This window comes from Embiotoca jacksoni, unplaced genomic scaffold (assembly GCF_022577435.1).
Source record: "Embiotoca jacksoni isolate LCO1_2020_lvr unplaced genomic scaffold, fEmbJac1.0.p SCAF_9, whole genome shotgun sequence".
Classification (NCBI taxonomy): Eukaryota; Metazoa; Chordata; class Actinopteri; family Embiotocidae; genus Embiotoca; species Embiotoca jacksoni.
In genome coordinates, this window is record NW_027185447.1 from 5,568,871 (window position 1) to 5,588,731 (window position 19,861).

General features: G+C 39.2%; 1 protein-coding gene across 2 annotated transcripts in view; it reads right to left on the reverse strand.

Moving 5' to 3' along the window:
- Positions 1-19,861, reverse strand: part of sema3bl (sema domain, immunoglobulin domain (Ig), short basic domain, secreted, (semaphorin) 3bl) — a 68,409-nt gene that overhangs the window by 33,934 nt on the left and 14,614 nt on the right. For both annotated transcript variants that reach the window (XM_069140219.1, XM_069140218.1), the window contains exons 2-3: positions 14,524-14,684; positions 6,672-6,734 (exon numbers count right to left, since the gene is read on the reverse strand). In XM_069140219.1, coding sequence (XP_068996320.1) covers positions 6,672-6,734; positions 14,524-14,684 — 224 coding nt within the window. The remainder of the gene's footprint in view (positions 1-6,671; positions 6,735-14,523; positions 14,685-19,861) is intronic.

Here is a 19,861-nt window from a genome sequence, read left to right on the forward strand (position 1 = left end):
ACTAAAGTTTGTGTTGTGTCAGTAATTTCAGTGCAAAAGAACCTGAACCAATTTCTCTCCTGCTCGCTCACTCACTCACTGACCAGACATATATACAGGGGAATGCAGATGTTAAAGGGAGCTTACAAGCAGGCAGGCGGTTGTTGTGTGTACTATGAAATACAACCCAACCGGCACCACCGATGTAAGCTTTACTTTTAAGAAGCACGAGCAATAACAGTTCCACAGGCTCCAAATAATTTCAATCATGGTTTGATTTGTCAACACAAAGTAAAGCACAGCTGTACAATATGTGATAAATCCGAATTTTCTACCTCATGGTCATTTTGTCCCCTTTTCTGATATTGCAGGCATTTTAAAGATGTAGTAATGCCTCCTTTTAGGAGAACATAGTATGTCTGAAACACCAAAGAGAAACGCTGAAAGTTTGAGCCATTAGTGAGATGCAGCTTGGCGCAATTTACTCTTGTGGTCACTGGTCAGTTAATTGGCAATGTCCCTGGAACACACAGTGCAATGGTACAGCTGACATGGAGCGAACAGCAATGAAAGCTCCAGCAGCCAAACATGTTTTATGATGAGTGACCCAGTTAAGGAGCGGCAGGTTCAGACCCGGAGAGCATTTCCAGCATAAACAGCCAACGTTCAGCAGAGAGCTCAGATCCTGTAATACTAACAGGAAATGAGGAGCAATACGTTCACACACACACACACACACACACACACACACACACACACACACACACACACACACACACACACACACACACACACACACACACACACACACACACATTCGAGACTGCAGTGAACAGGACCTCATAGACAAACACAGTCACAGACACACACAAACATCATGAAGGTAGTTCAAAGCCAGACAGCTGGATGAACTGGTCAGTCCAAATCTTTGGTTCTCAGCAACTGTTTGATGCTCAAACAAACCGGTCAATCAATTTTGATTGATTTCCAGACAGCAAAACACTCAGTCATGGCAAGAAACGGTGGCCAAAGTGTATGAGAGGATTTTCCCAAATCTCTACCAACTACTCCCACCATGGCAACCAATCAAATATTCATTTCTAACACAGAAAACCACAGGCACCTACTCAGCTTCCTGGCAGACGTAAGAGCTAAAATGAGCATTGACCAACATTTGCAGCATCTTTTTCTCATTAATATTAAATAAAAACAGTGAAGAATTATGAAGCTGCTGCAAAGTCCCAAATCTGGAGCTCAAATCTTTTACAGTTAGCCCTACATAAGCTTTTAGACTTTACAGAATTAAAGACTTTCCTACTTGAAACATAAACATTTGATCCACTGACTGATGCACGACATAGAATTGATTTGGGCAAATTGGCATAAGGTATAGGAAGGTGCTATTAAAAAATTCCAAGACTGTTCCTTGTTCCGCGAACAGAGCACAGAACTGTGACATACATGGAGCAGGGGAAAGCTATAACTTTTGTAAGTTGTGTTAATTGATTAACATAAACACCGGTGTGATACGCAACTTGAGCACATACAATTTTGTGTCAAAATAAGGAAATTGGCAAAGGAGGACCTTCTAATGCTTCAGAAAGCTTGGGGCAATGAAGCAATGAGCCAAGCGAGGTCTTTGAAGTAAGATTTGTGTTTCAAGAGATGCAGAATGTCCAAGACAGAAGAAGGTACATCAGGTCAGGAGCACAATAAGATGGGTTTTCTTTCACATTTGCGGGGTTGTGCACCCTGACATGTTAAAAACTTGCAAGATTCTCATCAACAACACAATTGTAACTCTACCACCCTACTCACTGGATTTAAAAACAAAATCGCACATATTAGTGGTCACAAAAACATCAATGTACTGTGCTCTGTTTGTGTGCAGCAGGAACAGTCTCAGAACCTTTTGATTGCATGTCATGCTGACCCTGCTTCAGTCCCATCAAGGACTTAATAATTCAAAAAGTCATCTACAATAGGTACTACTCTTTATTATAAATTGTGGTCCTGCATTTATACTAATATCATAGTTGAGACACTAAGGAAACTTGTAGTTGTGTGACCTGTTGACGATATGGTATAAAGATGTCAAGTTCAAACCTGACCATTTTTAAACAGGACAGTCTTTTACTTTCCTGCAATAAAATCCAAAACTAAATTGAAATAAAGTTCATTAAAACTCAAATTAAACCTATTATAATGAGGCCACTGACACTGAATTACTGACACTATCAGGGCTGTCACGGAAGTACAACGCACAGGATTGAGAGCACAAATCCCTTTTTGGAGATCATATAAAGAACTCTCAAATCTTTACTCAAATACACTCACTGAAACGGTCTAACTTGCAATTGTAGATCTCTGCTCTGTGCTTAATAAGTTATGTTTGTGCACTATATAAAGAGCAATGTGATGTGTCAGCCCTGACATGCAGGTAATTGGCTGATCTGATAATCAATCCAATTACAAGCAGTGATGCAGATGGATGAGGCAAAAATGTGTTAACAGCCGGAGCAAGACACTACACGTTCAGCTGAAGTCAGCGGGTGCCTCCCTGCTGCTGGTATTTATTTGTCTGAGCTGTGATTAATGATGGTGGAGGCCATGAGGTGGTGACTCTGGGAGGAAACGCTATCAGTAAAAACATGTTTAAGGTGGGCGACTCTGTCAGCGGAACGATGTGGAGACAAAGACTTTCATTAAAGAGATCAAAAGTGTACCACAGATGTATTTATTTTTTTACTTCAAACGAATGATTAGTCTGAAATAGATTAAAGATAAACATTCTTAAGTTTGACTGGATATATTTTGTCTTTTTGCCTCGGACTCTGTCACATCGTGTATAAGACACCAAATGTCTCACCAAATCATCAAACACAAAACACTCGCACACAAAAGTCCCAAAAAAACAAGGTGAAGACCTTTCACCTTTCAACCTCGACCACTTTTTGTCAAACTGTGTTTAACACACAGAGACGGGCAAACATAATGAGATGTAACATCTGTGCCAACGTGTGTGTTCGTGTGTGTGTGTTCAGTGTGTGGGCCTTTTACTGTGTAGATGCCGAGGGATGCAGCGAACTCACTGAAAACGACAGATGTGAAGGAAAGCAGAAAGATATCTGTGTAGTTTACTAAAAACAACTCAATCTGTCTTAAACACACTGAAACACACTTTTTGTGGCTCCTTTGGTACAAGTAAGGTAGAGTCTCATAATGCACTGTGACTCCTCCTGTCCTCTATAGACAGTACAGTAGCGCACACACCCGGTACTGTGTGAGCCCTGTGAGCCCCGTGAGCAGCCTGTATAGGAAACACCTAATAAAACTGATATAAGACACCCAAGACACACCTGCCACTTCAAACACAGAGAACATATGCACACAGACACACACACACACACACACACACACACACACGCACGCACACACCCATTCGCACGCGCACACACACACACACACACACACACACACACACACACACACACACACACACACACACACACACACACACACACACACATACACACACACACACTCATTTATAGTCTAACCAATTCCAGATGGAGGTAGCTGTCCAACTTCCTACCATGAACACAAGTACAAAAATGACAGTGCTTTCGCAACCCTGACAGTGTGTACTCATTGTGTGCGTGTGTGTGTGTGTGTGTGTGTGTGTGTGTGTGCGATGTAAGTGATGTGTTTTGTAAACCAGTAATTAGTGCCAGTTAATGTATTCTGAGCACCACTAGGCCACTGAGAGCTGCCTCTCCAACTGGGACCAAATTTAACAGTGTCTCAGTGCATCAAAGAAAAGAGGAGACTCATTACTAAACGTCAAACTTTCCTCTTTTATTTGATTGATTCAAATGGGAGACTGTAGCTCATTAAACTGACATGAAAAGATCCACTTGAGCCACTGCAAAGGGAAGACACATGGATGAAGAGGGAGATGAATACTGAGCAGACTTAAAGCTGCAACAATATGATTCATACAGTGAGGTTAACAATTTCAATGTTTTTTTTATTTCAATCAAATTGAAATTGGCTTGCTTTATTAGTGGTTTTACTGAAATTTGGTATCATTGATAACAGGTTCAAAACTAGTACATGGCAGGATCTTGCAGGAAAAGCGAGGGGGCTCTTAATTTGAAATGGATACAGGAAGTTGTGTTCGCTGTTGCAGTCAAGCCAAACATCAAATCTGATTGTGCTATAGGGTGAGTGGTGTGAATTTTTTAAAGTCTCTGAAGGGGGATGTGACTGAAAAAGCTTTTCGAACGACAAAAACACTTAGTCCACTCACAACAAGAAATGTTATTTTGTCTGGTCTTAAATTTTTCTTGGAATTAATATTAATGAGCAACAGCCTTTGACCTGCTGCTGAAATAGACTGTTCACATTTGTATAACCATTCAAATTAACCAAGCTCAGCTCTGATACTGATCATTAGGATCAGTTTAGACATTGTACTCATTACAAATGTCTAAAACTTTCCATTTCAAAATTCAATTTTGATTGATATACCAAAACAGAGCTTGTTTCTCCTTTAAAATATTTAAAAACACAATGTAGGCCGTCATACAATATACTATGAGTTATGGAGAAATCTAGTATGCTGTTGTTGTTAATTATAATGCTACTTAAACCATCACCAAATACCCAGTACACTCAGGATACCACGTATTTGACCCTCTACCCTCTGACAGAAGGTACGGAACAATGCCCACAAATAGACAGCCTGAGGAACAGCTTTTTTCCTTGAGCTATGGCTGACCTACAACCCCACCGCCACCACCGGACCGCTGCACCAAGCACACTGCAGAATTATAAGAACCGTGGCAAAATAAACTCCCACAGACTAGAACATTGTATATTTATTTATCAGATTTCAATACAAGTTCAATATTTTCAACTGTTTCAGGATCTATTTATTTGAAAGTTTAATGAGTGCTTCATCTTAGACAGTTGCTGATTAAAAAATAATTGTAACATCTACAATGACAACAGAAGCTTTTTCTGTTATACATGTTTGTAAGGCGGCAAACAACTGAAGCTGCGGACACAATTCTGGGTGGTGGTTTTATTTATGTTGCAGTCATAGAAGCTAAAACTGTAATAGTTTGTTTCTTGCAATTTTTTGAGACTGTAGTTTTACACAGACATAATTAGATGACAGATTGTCCTACCAGTGTTTTTCCTCTCCCTGTATGTAATACTTTCAAGTTCCCTCCCTATCTCTTTTTTATTTTCCTTCCTCCCTCTGTGTTTAAGCCTTCATTAGGAGATACAGTCCTACCTCCCCTCCCTCCATCCCAGCACCAACAAAAGACTTCATTTACAGCTGAAATGAATGTTTAAAATCTTTCCATTTCTTTGCAGCTCGCTTTTTTCTGTTACAGACCATTCTAATGAGAAGTGTGCTTGGTCGCTAAGTCATTAAAATTCTAATTTTTACTGATGTTTTTGAGGACGTGAGGGAGCAGAGACTTGAATACCAGTTGCTGTAGGGTGGGAAACTGCAGTGTCAGCACAACATTACACGGCACTAAATTGTCAAAGCATCCCATTTACAGTATACTCAGTGCTGCTAGAGGAAGATGATTCTGCCATTCCCATCACAACATGTGATTGTGGGGAATGTTGGTAATGATGGGGCCTTACAGTGCCACAGATGGATACTAACTTTACATCATAGTTTTCAAACCCCAAACATGTTCTTTAAATTCAAACATCAAATATAAAAGCAGGAATTGGAAGACACAGTAGAAACACTGAGACCAAAATAGGGTGAAGCCCAGTGTGGATACAGGTTTGGGCTGGCAGCCAAATTCTCTCAAAGCCCGAGGTCAAAGTTGACAAGCTGGTGTCATGGAGAAAGCTGCCTCTCTGTTCTTATGGAGGCATTTTAATGGAAAGTAGATAGCTGTTCAGCAGTGTAGGTCAAGTCAGTCACTTCATTTACATAAAAAGAAGGTTGTGCTGAGTTTGTGTCTTGCGACATTTTACAGTCAGAGTTCAAGTTCCTGGAAACAGTAATAAGATATCACAGGCCGACACCAAACTGGTATAGAGACAGTCTTAAGAAATAGGATGAAAGACAGGACAGGAGAACAAATTAGAAAAATCACAAAGCTGACAGGAGATTGGCAACCAGACGGGTTACAAAGTACAGGCAGGAAAACGGTATTCAGGAAACAGATCTTGAATGCTACTGCAGCAAAGCACCATCAAACATCTTAGACAAGATTTTGGCAGAAAACGATCCTCTGCTGTATCTACATGTCCTTATAAAGCATGCGGAGCAGCTTGGTAGGCAGGTGTCTGTGTCAGGTGATCTCTGGAGAATGTAAACTTGGGGTGAGGCAGGACAGATTATGAAAACATCTAGAACAGACGCTTTGGATATGGGAAGAGAAACTATCTCTGGGTGTGTTCGGACCGAGTGCAATGCAAATTTTACAAGTAATGAGAGTGAAAACAGAAGTGGACACAAAGGCATTCGATCTTGGTGGAGTTGCACCAGATGTGACTGGCGGGAGGTGACAGCTGCAGATGTTCAAACTCCCTGTGAAGCAATCTAAAGGTTTGACCTAACTTCCTCCATGAAATGATTTACCCCCAAATGTATCTTAATGCAAACATATTTTTTCAAAACAAGCAGGAAGTAACATTCGAAAGCTTACCTGTGATTCCTTGCCTGTCTGAATGCAGTCCTCTCTGTTGCCAGGTAACGGAGGCCAGTAGATCTACAAAGGCAAAGAAAAATGGGGGAACAGATAAAGAAGTTTTTAAAAGTGTGACGATTAATGACCCCATAACTATAAAATAATGCAAATAACCGCCTTATTCGGGCATTTTACAAAATGTAGTGGCTGTGTGGGCACCACACACGTTTTGTTAGACTCTGTTAATGCAATCAAAACATAATGATCCGCCTTTGTGTCGTTAAATGTGAATTATTTTCCCCCCAAATTCAACTTTACGGCAATTAAATGCATACTGAGCAGAGCGGATCCCCCACATGATGAAACAAAGGTTGTGTAATGGGAAGTCGAGGAGTGTAGGAGGTAACGTCAGGCTTGTAAAGCTGTAACCTTGTTTGAGACAAGACAGACAGAAGCCCACACAGGTTGATGTCACTGGTTCATGAAAGAAAAGGTTAAGTTATTTAAACAAGCAGATAATTAGGGTTTTATTTGCCCACGTTTTTAGATATAGTGGAAACTGTAAGTCTTTTTGTCGTAGTGAAAAAATACATTCATAAAGATCAACAGTATGTCTTTTTAGAGACAACATAAATTTCAATTTTTTTTTTTTTTAGAAAGCTACGTTGCTGTTGAATTTTATTAATGCAATTATGAAATGCTGTTAGACCCACAAACTTCATCCCTTTCAGTTTTTATTTTTATTTGTATTTTGACTTCAATGTAAAATAAATAGTTTTTACTGCAAGAAATACCATCCTTACATGCAGAGAAACACTATATGGGCATCATTTACCAATACCTTCTTAAGTTTTTTCTTAAATGTCTTCTTAAGAATAGTTAGTGAATGAGGCCCTGTGTTATTTTGCCACTGAGATATGTGATTGTCCCTCCCCTCTACTCACACCCACGTTGATTGTTTAATTACCAAAGGTCTTTTTCACATTCGTGATTAACCATAAACTGAGTACCTGATATGGAAGTTGTTTGGTTGAATCGTTCTTTGAGCAACACTTTGCTTGTTTGCTAGGGACAGTAATAACACACCAAACAGAAACACGGGGAATCTTTGTGATGCTATGAAATCATTTGTATTTTTTCAAGACTATCTGGTGCCTAAAAAAACAAAAGAAAATATAATTATTTTAAACTCTCCTCTATTTTCAAGTTAAATTCTCACAGTATAGGTCCAAGATTGCCTGATTAGGAAAGTCCCAAAATCTTCCTCTCATTCTGCCAACTGAGTAAGAAGCGTAGATCTCAGATAAGCAATGAAATCAGGTTTGGACCAGGAACAATGAGGATAGTTTTTACACTGCTCTCTGCAAATGAAAAATGAAACCAAAATGCCACTGAAGAGGAAAGTGTCTCACAGTTGGGCCTTAAATAATGTGTGTAATGCTGTAGTTTCATGCAGAAGACCAGCGGGTTTGTCTGAGACAATAAGTCTTTGTCTGGTCCAGGAAGAAACTGGCTTTGTTAGGGCTCACAGGGAGGATAGCAACCAGAGGGGAAAACAAACCGTTCTGACTTGCTTTTCTAGGTCTGACAGTGTTCACTGTGTATAAAGCACACGTACATACGTGTGTGTGTGTGTGTGTGTGTGTGTGTGTGTGTGTGTGTGTGTGTGTGTGTGTGTGTGTGTGTGTGTATGTGTGTGTGTGTGTGTGTGTGTGTGTGTGTGTGTGTGTGAAGGCTACTGTGGTGACTACAGGGTTCTTAAAGAGTGTGTAAGTAATGGAAGTAATGTAGAAAAATGGAGATGTAACTTAAGCTGAAAAGACAAGAGAATTTCTGTTTCTGGCTTGTTGGCTCCAAACTGAACCACAATCTCTTCCTTTTACTCATACCACCCTGAATTTTGTATCGGCAGTAAAACTCTGAGACAGTTTATATCTCTTCTGTCATGATAAATTTGAAGTCATCACTGCCAACAGTGGACTCGTGGCTCCCACAGTTATAATTATGTGACACATTATTCATCTTAATTTGAAGCTCCAGATAAATAAGCAATGTGACACAGTAACATTGAAAAGCCTTTATTTCAATGTTAGTTCTGTATTTATTTTCCAAGACTTGAGTCCTTTACAAAAACAGTGTTACTATGGCAACTCAATAGTATGTGTAGCTGCTTTCCTATAAGAAAACATTCAGGAACTTACATTATATTTGTAATATTTGCAAGATACTTTTGTAATACCTTGAGTATAGTACTCCAAGAAAAAGTACTGAAGGGATCAATATGAGGAGTTGAAAGATTTTGTTTTCTTGCCAATACAAAAACAGACACCACTCTCTGGACAACAAATACAAAGCTAGCCAGCTAACAGGACTTATTGTATCTTGTTATTTTAATTTGTACAAAAACTGAAGCGTATCAATGACAATTTGCTGTTTTAATGTAATGCATTAGAGTATTTCTGGGCTGGGACTATTAAATTCCTGTATTTTCCACTGGTTCTAAAGCAACTGACCAAGAAATAGTCAGGCAAATTTTTGTGAGAAGTAAACAAACAAATTACTGAATGTGAATTGATAATTTATACAGACATATTTTGTCTAGGTTAGCTGTTTGCCCTTGTTTCCAGTTGTTTTTCCAGCTAAATTAGCAACTCTGAAAATAACCTTTCTGTACAATTAAACTGAAACACACTTTGAAGGAAACATAACAGCATCCAGATTATGTTTGCTATCGCTGTAAAAATGAAACATGGTAAATTAATTTATATATAAAATACTTTGATACTGAATGTATGTAATTGGCTTACATTAACTGACAAGATATTATTCTGCCACGATAAATTTCTGACCACAGCATGTTTCAAGTTCATGGTTATGTTTATGCACTCAGTACTTGGTTAAAGTTAGGAAATTATTTTCTTTAAAGTCCTAAGTGACCTGAGACACTGAATGGCACGAGTGTGGATGAGAACCCTGGTCTCTGATGTAAGATTTGAGTGCTATACGATGACTATCCACCCCAACCGAACCATTTTTTTCTTAGGGACATTGTTGAACTTAACCAGTAAACTGTACAGCCATGATAAGGACTTCTCATGGAACTCTTGACAAAATGGTAAACAAGAGAATTTCCATTCATGTCAACTTAAATTCCTATTCAGATCAAAATTTTAAGCGAAAAATAAAATTGAAATGGTAACTTAAGCCTGCTCTTTCAAAATGGACACCTTCAAACCCTCTGATTTGAGGGTCTGTCTTCATTCTACTTGTGGCTTGCAATGGTGGAAATCCATTTGAAACAAGAGTTTGTGTCACGGCCGACTGAAATGAACATATTGGCTTCAGTTTAGATCTCTGAATCTATTTCTTTGGCTTGATCCTCGACTGATATGAATGTCTGTCTGTTGAAAGGTCTGGCTCGCACTAAAGTCTGACCTAAAGCAGCTTATAGCCTGACAAATACTGATATACTATGAAATCAGTCCAGCGCAAAACCTGGCAGAGAAGGTCTTACAATCTTCCATCTATCATCAGATAGACTTAATGTGGCCGACCTCCACCAGCCACCCCTCTCTCTGCCTCTGTTTAAATGTTTCTTGTCACTTCATCGCTATGACTCTACCTCTTCAAAGTACTCTTTCTTTGAGTCCACCTTCAAACATAATTAACACTGGTTATTTCTTTGATCTTTAAATTTAGAACAATGCCTCTTTGAGAGAGAAAATCAAGAGTTGGAAACTTCAAACGGAAACTTTTAACTTCCTCTGAAAATAAACAGGACCTTCAAAAGGGACAGTAGCTCCAGACAAACTCTTTAAGAGATCAGAGAATCCTGGACAGATAAACAGAACCAAATGGAGTCTAAAATAGATCAAAATAATGTTTAGTTCAAATTATACCATTTGACTAATGACTCTGGACAACTGCCAGAAGTTTCATCAAGCCCACATAGATTATGACAAATAAATGCATCACTTTTATCATAATTCTGAAAAAAGAAATCCATTTAGTGGGCATGAATGTCACAATCAAAATAAACAGTTTCCCTTTTAAATTTCTTTTTTTAATTGAAAGCCTGTAGCAAGATCAAGCTGCTGCACACTGATGTTGGCAGAGTTTGTTGCATTTCCATTTTGATCATCTCAGTTGCAATTTATGCACAAGATTACCTGTTGTTTTTGTCAGCTCAGTGTATAAACGCTGTATACAACAAGGCTAAAACTGCTTGATTAAAAATATTGGAATGAAACATTGTAAGAATTTCAGAAGAAAAAAGTTTGGTCCCCGGAGAAAAGGTTTAAATTTCAACACAACATTCCATTTTTCACACACTATTCGGCTCAGGCCAAAGAGATTCCTCTCGAGTTAAGCTATGTTAAGTGAGCTGGGCAAGTTGCCATCTCCAGACTCACTAAGGAAGCACATCACGCAAGATATACTGTGTGTAACCAAAACACTGAGCAAAATAAATCAGTTGTCTGAACGTGCCGAAACAAATGTCTCTGACAGCAGGCCACATTTCCAGGCCAAAAAAACAGGACTCAACATTTCATATACAACAATCAAAGACGGGATATTAAATACCAATCAGATGTGTTTATCTGTTAGCATGGAGAATGTGGAATATTTACTCCCTCACATTAAACATTTACATGCACTAAATCAGTATTTATTTTATCTTTTTTTTCCCTGGGTAATTATTAGTAGGGTAAATTTTTCCACTTCCCAGATTTGATTCAGTCAGTACTAGATCCAGTTCTGGGCAGAAACACACTGGATGGACTGATTTATTGCCATCTAGCTCCATTTTAACTAAAGCCTCATAACTTCTCCCTCCCATTACCACGCTGTTGGTCAGATTTTATAGTGGAAAGGGTGACAAACAAGCTTCTTATGCCAGATAGATATTGTGGTCTTTCATGGGTAAAGTTTGGGCTGCAAAACCATAATTTGGAGTAGCAGATTTAACAATGGCTGTTCTCGTCATTAAATTTATGTATTTTCTATAATTTGTGGTCATTTAAATTCCAGAAAACTGATGAACTAGAGAAGTGGTATGGATGAAAGAAGAGTCACTTATTGAGCAGATAGTGATTTAATTTATTGTCTGATTTTAATCCTTTCCATAACATCATGATTCAAAAAAAACGTGTAATTCATCAGGATGCCTAAAAGCCTGTCTTCAGTTCTGAATGTAATGAGCAGAAATAAGAGTGCTGACTTTCCTCTCATCTCACTTCAAACTGAATACACTATTTCCCAAAATACTGAATTATTTCTTTAAAACACATCTGAACTCAAATCAACTCAAAGACATTGAGGCTCTAAATTTTACAAAATGATGCAAAAATCAGCTGCGTATCGGTTGTCATGGCAACATTAACATTAGCATGCTTTCTTAGAGAGATAATCCACAATGTAAAACCAACACCGTTTGAATTCATTAATTTATTCCAGTTCTGGTTTAAGGAGTATTTGGAAGATGTGTGTCAACTTGTAAACTTTTCTTTTATTGAAGTCACAATGGTTGGCTACAACACACACACGGGCATTAAACCTCAAACAGCTTACAGTGTCAGCAAGTGAGGTATGATCATGAGCCAAGTCAGAGCGCAGTGAAAGGAGGCTGAGCGAGAGATGAAGGAGAAATAGGAGGCGGATAAGATGGGCGACATCTGGCTGGCTCCCTGTGTGCTTAAATTCCCCATTCAGCCATTCACTGTGTCTCTTTGACCCATGAATGAGCACAAGTACACGCACATTCACAGCCACACACTGACACTCCTTGCTGAAGTGCTAATGCACACCGGGGACTTCAGTTTTTGAGATATTTTTGTTCAGTGTGTGCTAGAAACCAGTTTAAAGGAACACCAGAATACACTGGGCAGCCTACAGGAAAATAAAAAACATGAATACATAAGCAGCACATTTTCCCCAAACCGTTCTTCGACAGAAACAAAAGTAGATGAAATCCTGGTTTAATTTAAACTCCCTCATTTCCCTGATGACAAAGTTTTCCAATAAAAACTTTCTGAAAGTTCATAAGATATAAATCAAAGGTATAATAACTCCCTTTGTCTACAAATGACATCGGTCTACTGTTCCACTGAATAAATTACATTAAATATGGATTACACTCTGATATGAGATACCCATTTTTCCATAATTGTTAACATACTGTATCTGATCATCTTAACTTCAACTGAGATGCCAAAGCACTGCCTTATAGTGAAATAAAAAGTGATTCTTCCCAAAAGTATCTTTATTTAAAGTGATAAAAAAAATATCTAATATAAAAGCTTTAAATTTGAAATGGTGATAGTTGTATTACAGCATTATTTCAGCCTCTTTTTATGCCATCCTATCACACTGACCCATTCCCGTGAGCATGATATCGGGTAAACACCTAGAGGGAAAGTCATCACATTTGGCACCAATGTTCACTTGGCATCAATGAGGAAGTGCTAAGATTTTGGTGGTCAAAGATCAGAGGTCACAGTCACCGTGACTGCACATCTTTCCCATTCTTGTGAAAGAGATATCTCAGGAACGCTTTGAGGAAATGTCTTAACATTTGGCTCAAATGTTCACTTGGACTGAAGGATGTATTGAGTCGATTTTGGTACTCAGAGGTCAAGCTTAATATGACCTCACGTCTGTCCTATCCGTCAATTCCATTTTTGTGAATGCGATATATATTTGTCTCAAGGATGAAATGATTGCAATTTGGTGGTTGAAGGTAACTGTGACCTCACAACACATGTTTGTGGCCATAATTCAATTAAAGATATATTCATTATAGCAATATTTCAAACAAGTATCTCGGATGTAATGATTATTATTCTTTCCTGTCCATTATTTAACACCAAAACTGAGGAAAAGAAGGGGAGATTGTGACCACATTTATGACAGATATTAAATTGGTCACATTACTCTGTGGTGTCCATCTACAAATTATGCTGATTGTAGAGATCTTCTGTGCTGTCAGGATTGAAGTTGAACCATCCACATTTTAGAATTTATAGCTTTTTTGGAGCAACATCTATATGGGTTTGGACAGATATGCTTGCAAACTACAACTTGAGTGGTGAGCCGAGCAGTAATTCTAGTTTCTCGTCAGACTCTCAAAGTTTGATAACTGTGGAAATCTGCGACACCTTTAACAAATCTGACGTCTTTCTGCTGTTACTCTCTCAGCATTACCACTGTGTTTAACAAGGTGACAAGTGCATTTACAGACTAAAGGAAAAATAGGTGGTTTGATTTACGAGTAGCTCTATTTTACCGGCGTTCCTGCACCAGAAAGGGTACAAATGCTTTGGCAAGGAAGAGAGATGTAAGTATTCACTGAGGTTTGGGTTAGAAGAACTCTGTTTATGGTGCTAGAGCCAGAGCTTCAAGCAGATATACTGTGTGCAGAACATGTATAGGCCAGAACCTCTGGTGCGAAGTCACAAATTTACCCCAGAAAGCCGATGTAGGACCATTCCATCTTTAGCTTTTTTTTCTGAAATTTGCCCTTTGTTTAAGCTTTATTTAATATTTCCATCACTGTTTTCTGTTACTGTACAATGCAATAGTAATATAAAGTGAAATTGCTGTTCAGGTTTGAGTCACCATGTTTATGGCTGATTTATAACAAAGAGCACTTTAACAGATGTTCTGTAAAAAAGGAATTCTGTAAAATGGAACAAAATCCTGTACCTTTCTCTCCCAGTAATATATCATCCGATTGAAACCGCTTGCAGAATCACTGCAACTTGAATCTAAATGCAGTGATAAATGCAGACTGTACTGTATTTTTTACTATACATCAATCATCACAGCACAACACTTAAGATACATGTTTTACTGTGTAGAGAAACCTCACCTCTTTGGATTCACTGCTGGCAGGTCCCAGCAGGAGAGAGTACAGGACGTCTTTCCCTCCCAGGAAGAGGCGGTCACGGTACTCGTCCAGGAAGACGGTGGTGAGAGAGAGCTGGCCGTGATGACCACTGAAGACAGATGACCTGTTGGTGGACTGCAGGTCTACAGAGAGAGAGAAGAAAAGGGAGGCGTTCAAAAAAACATACAGGAAATGCATGTGGGTGTACCATTCCCAGAGGTTTTCCTGAATGAGATTCAGCACTGTAGCATCCTTTCTTGCATTAATTCCACTGATTGGCAGGTCAAGGGTTAATCATACTGTCCCTATCTTCACTATAATGAATAGATTTTAGACATTTTGCGGTGACTGAAGCAGTACAGATAACTTTTTACTACATGTCAACACCCTATGGCACAAAAATATTAAAAAATACTCCATAACACTCATTCATTTGCGCTAAGCTTTTGTGAGAAAACAAGAACATATTCACTACTTCAGTATTTAAATGTAAGACCAGTGCAACATGTGATGAATCTTATTTTGATGTTGAGAGGTTATTTAACTGATTCTCACAAAGTTCCCAAATTACCTTTTTACATCCGTTTATAATCGGGTATATTTTAACATGTCTCATTTACTTTTGATCAAACTTTGAATTTTTCTCTTCATTCGTATGAAAACCCTGCGTCTCCTGTGAGAATCTCATTTTTGTTCCTCTGTATTTGTCTCACAACTCACTCCTGTTGCTGCTGCAAACACATTTTGGGATGCTCCCACAAAAATACTTACAGTACCAAAACAAAAGAAGGAAATGTGAAACATTAACTGGGTATGGTTGATTAAGTTTTAATTAAATGTAGCAAAAGCAGACAATAATTAATTCAACTAAAAGTAAAAAGTATCAAAGTAAGAAATCCACAGTGACCTGGCAGCAGTTTCAAAGGTTGATTCAATGACTCTGCAGGAGCAGTAGAGATTGGGTTGAATTCAAGTTCACCTAGACATGAGGTGTCTCCTCGCTTTCCCTAACAGACACACACACATATATATGAACAACCAATAGTACATAAACACAACCACAAGCTTATAGCTTCCCAGCCTCTGTCTCCCGCAGCCTTGACATTTCACAGAAGCACTTCTTATTTCTGCCTCTCCTACTTTCTCTCTTCTCGTCCTGTCCAGTCATCTTCGTCACCGAGCTTCTTCCTCTCTCTCCGTCGAGGTAACGAGATGAGGAGAGAAATATGTCAGAAGATGTCATCGGTATGCCAAACTCTCGGCAGAGGAGTCCTTGGGCTGAATCGACTTTCCGTCTATCTCTCATCGCTCGTCTGTCATGCTCGTGCTTCCTCTCCCCCATTTTACTCTCGACCCAACATACACAGACTAACATGCGCACACACACACACACACACACACACACATACAGATAGAAACACACACGGTGAGAAAGTAAGCCTGAGTCACTCGCCACTCAACAAGGGCACCGAGTGAAGCACAAGGGCCCCATGTACCGGTGACACCTTGTCCATCACTGGGGAAATCGCGCACTCACACACTCACACGCAGATATGCACGCACACGCATGCACACGCACACGCGCACACACGCACACACACACACACACACACACACACACACACACACACACACACACACACACACACACACAGTCGATGTGTTTTTATTAGAAATCTCAGTTTCTCACACTGCTAAGCTTAAACACATGTCTGAATACTTCTCACCATGGCTGCAAGTACAGATTATTTTCTTTATTCTATAATCCGTCATCTATTTGTTTTCTATTCTATTCTGTCATATATTTAATTTATTGTTTAAGCTGTAAAATGTCCAGAAATAGTCATAGCCAGAGGTGATGTCCTAATTTTGTCCAACAAATTCCAAAGACAATCAGTTTACAATGATATTAATCAATAACACTTTCTGTTAAATCATTTTAGAAATACAGTACATCCGAAAAGTATTCAGAGCGCTTCACTTTTTCCACATTTTGTTATGTTACAGCCAAGATAACAAAGGAGTGGCTTCGGGACAACTCTGTGAATGTCCTTAAGTGGCCCAGCCAGAGCCGAGACTTAACTGGAGACTTAAACATCTCTGGAGAGATCTGAAAATGGCTGTGCACCAATGCTCCCCATCCAACCTGATGGAGCTTGAGAGGTCCATCAGAAGAATTGGAGAAACTGCCCAAGAATAGGTGTGCCAAGCTTGTAGCATCATACTCAAAAAGATTTGAGGCTGTAATTGCTGCCAAAGGTGCTTCAACAAAGTATTGAGCAAAGGCTGTGAATACTTATGGACGTGTTATATTTTCGTTCTTTATTTTTCATAGATTTGCAAAAAATTTAAAAAAATAAATTTTCACCTTGTCATTAAGGCGTATTGTGTGTAGAATTTTGAGGAACAAAAATTAATTAAATCCATTTTGGAATAAGGTTCTAATATAACAAAATGTGGAAAAAGTGAAGCGCTCTGAATACTTTTCGGATGTACTGTATTCTTCAAGCACACAGCAGAAGACGCTGCAGTCAATCTGTCCTGTTTTTCAGTCTTTGCTCTTCAGCCTGCAGGCAACAAACACACACACACACACACACACACACACACACACACACACACACACAAATCCATTCAAACAACTTCACCCTCGATCAACCTATTTACCAGTGCAGATGGAACTTTTGCAGTGATGTAAGAAACCTTTGAACACTTGTCATTTTTTTACTGCGTATGTAGATTCAGTAATCGGTTCTTTACAAGGATGAACTCCAGTGAAACACTGTCGGCCGGCCTCAGTGGACAGATGTTATTGAAACGAAAACTCTGGAGACAGTGATGAGGGAAATAGCTTTGTAAGAACGACTGGATATAAAACGTGAAAGCTGCTGGCAGGAGAATAACGAGGAGATACAGAAGTAGGAGGGCATCGGGGATATATGGCAGGGAGGGAGGGAGTTAGACAACGTCAGAGGAAGAAGTTGGAAGGAGAAGAGAGCGGAGTATCATGGCTTTTAGCAGCTGGTAAAAGTCAGAAAATAATGAGTAGGAAGAGAGACAGGCAGAGAAAGCTCCAAGACGGATAGTGAAGTGATGTCTGATTGGTTTGCCGGGACTGACAGTCCACAGGCAGTCGAAGAAATACGATGGAAAGACAAGAAGGAAGATAACCTTTAGACCTGCTTTACACTATATGCTGGAGATATGTGCCATTGATTTATACATTTTTATATCAGAAGTTGTATTTTCTCCGTGTAGTTTGATGATTCGTGTGGTTTTTAAAAATGAACATTTCACATAATGTTTTACCAACTTTTTTTTTTTTTTTTTTTTTTATAGAAAAGCAGATACAGGGACAATATTACACACCAACCAATACATTTATAAGTTCACTAACCAGTCTACAGTGACATGTGAAGCTGCAAATTTCTGCAAGAATTCAGTATTTGTCAGCGAACATGCCGACACCTCAGAGTATCTTCCGACGTTGACCGTCTGTCTCCACAAGTTTAACTTTTTCCAAGTAGCCCTGAGCCCTGAGTTGACCTCAAACTGGAGAGTGAGTGATGAAAAACCACAAGAGAGTGTGTGACAGTGAGTGTATGCTCATGGTGTGAGCCTAAGACCTTTAACAGATAAAGTCGGTATTGGGTTTAGAGCCAATGTTCACAGCACACCTCTTTGTTTTGACAGTGAAGATTGTGATGGATACTGGCTGGTTAACAGGGCAGAGTTATCTAACCTTTGTGAACCATGTGTATTTAAATCTGAAAATGAAGCTGAATGACAATTTAAAAGTTAGCAAGAGCAAAAGCAAACTCCAAATCAAGTCCATTACAACTTCTAGTTAGGACACAATAAATTATATTTTTTCCCAGTATAATTGGTGAGGAATGTCAAATCAATGAAACACAAAGTGACTAAAAAAGGACAAATTCAAGATACTTTCAAGAACCCAGAGCCTGAATCTTAGTAATATGGTAATGATGGCATAGAAAAGCTCCCTTTTAACAGGAAGATACCCTGAGCAGAACCCACCTCACACAGGGAGACCCATCTGCTTGTGGACGGCCAGAGTTAGTGGGGTCGGAGGAGAGAGAATCCAAGGCAAGCATTTAAAAAATCCTAACTGTGTCGGGAACATATTTTTTATCTGCTCTTTCTTTAAGAACATATTTTTGAAGTAGTGTCATGTAATATATGACGCAAGATCTTTGACGTAATGTCATGCTTGTGATGCTTGATATGTGGTCTCAAAATCACATGAAAAATCAAATAAAGACGCATCTCTCCCATAGATGTCGTTCAAATCAAACAACACAGTATGTTGACAAGCCATGCTATCTAGAACGACACTTATGTGTACTCTGATCTGACACAAGTGTTGACAATCAAAGTGGCTGCATCACTGTCTCAAAGCAAACACTATAGCTGAGGTTTGGTTGTGTTTCGCCGCAAAAACTTAGCGGGTCAGTTTGGTTCACATCGTGCTTTGGATTAACATAGTTTAACAGTCTTACATTTTGTTGACCCATTCCCCGAACCTCCTCCTTTGAGGCACTTTGTGGCTTTAAAGACATGTTAAACTATTCTGCCCTCGACGGACAAGAGTCATAGTTTCTATTGTCACTAGGGGACTTTGTTAGTTTAATATAAACATATAATTTTGGGGCATTTTCATAAATGACAACTTCCACATGTACAGTTAGTGTTGGAGTGAAACCACTTTGCCCCAGTGTTACAGCAGAGGGCAGCAGGAAGTGACTTAACGAGCATGTTGACAGATGATTTGATCACATTATGAAAATATTTTATGAAAGACTGAGTTCACTGAACTTTCATCCATAAATTGAATCAGTATTTATTGGATTCCCTCAGGTTTATCACTTTCTTTGTAGTTTCATTTACTTTCTGCTAAACATACACACACTCAGACCTGTAAGCACATTCCTCCTTTCTGCGTTTGTATCTCATAAATCACTGACATTGCGCACATAAAATCTTTCTCAAACCTAAACAAGAATGCGAGCACATAAATACTACAGTGACACACACACACACACACACACACACACACACACACAGAGGAAAGGTGAGCTAACAGCTTCCATCTGTAGCTTGTTATCACTCCACCAGCTCATCACCTCACTGTGGAAGTCACACCAGCGTCTCACCTCTCACCAACCTCTCTCTCCTGCTGTCTATCCATCTGCACCTCTCCTCCATCTATCTGCTCAACCTCTCTCTGCTCTCCATCATGTCTCCTGTCCTATCCAACCTCAGCTTCCTCTCTGGTTGGGTTTCTTCTCTTGAAGTCCCT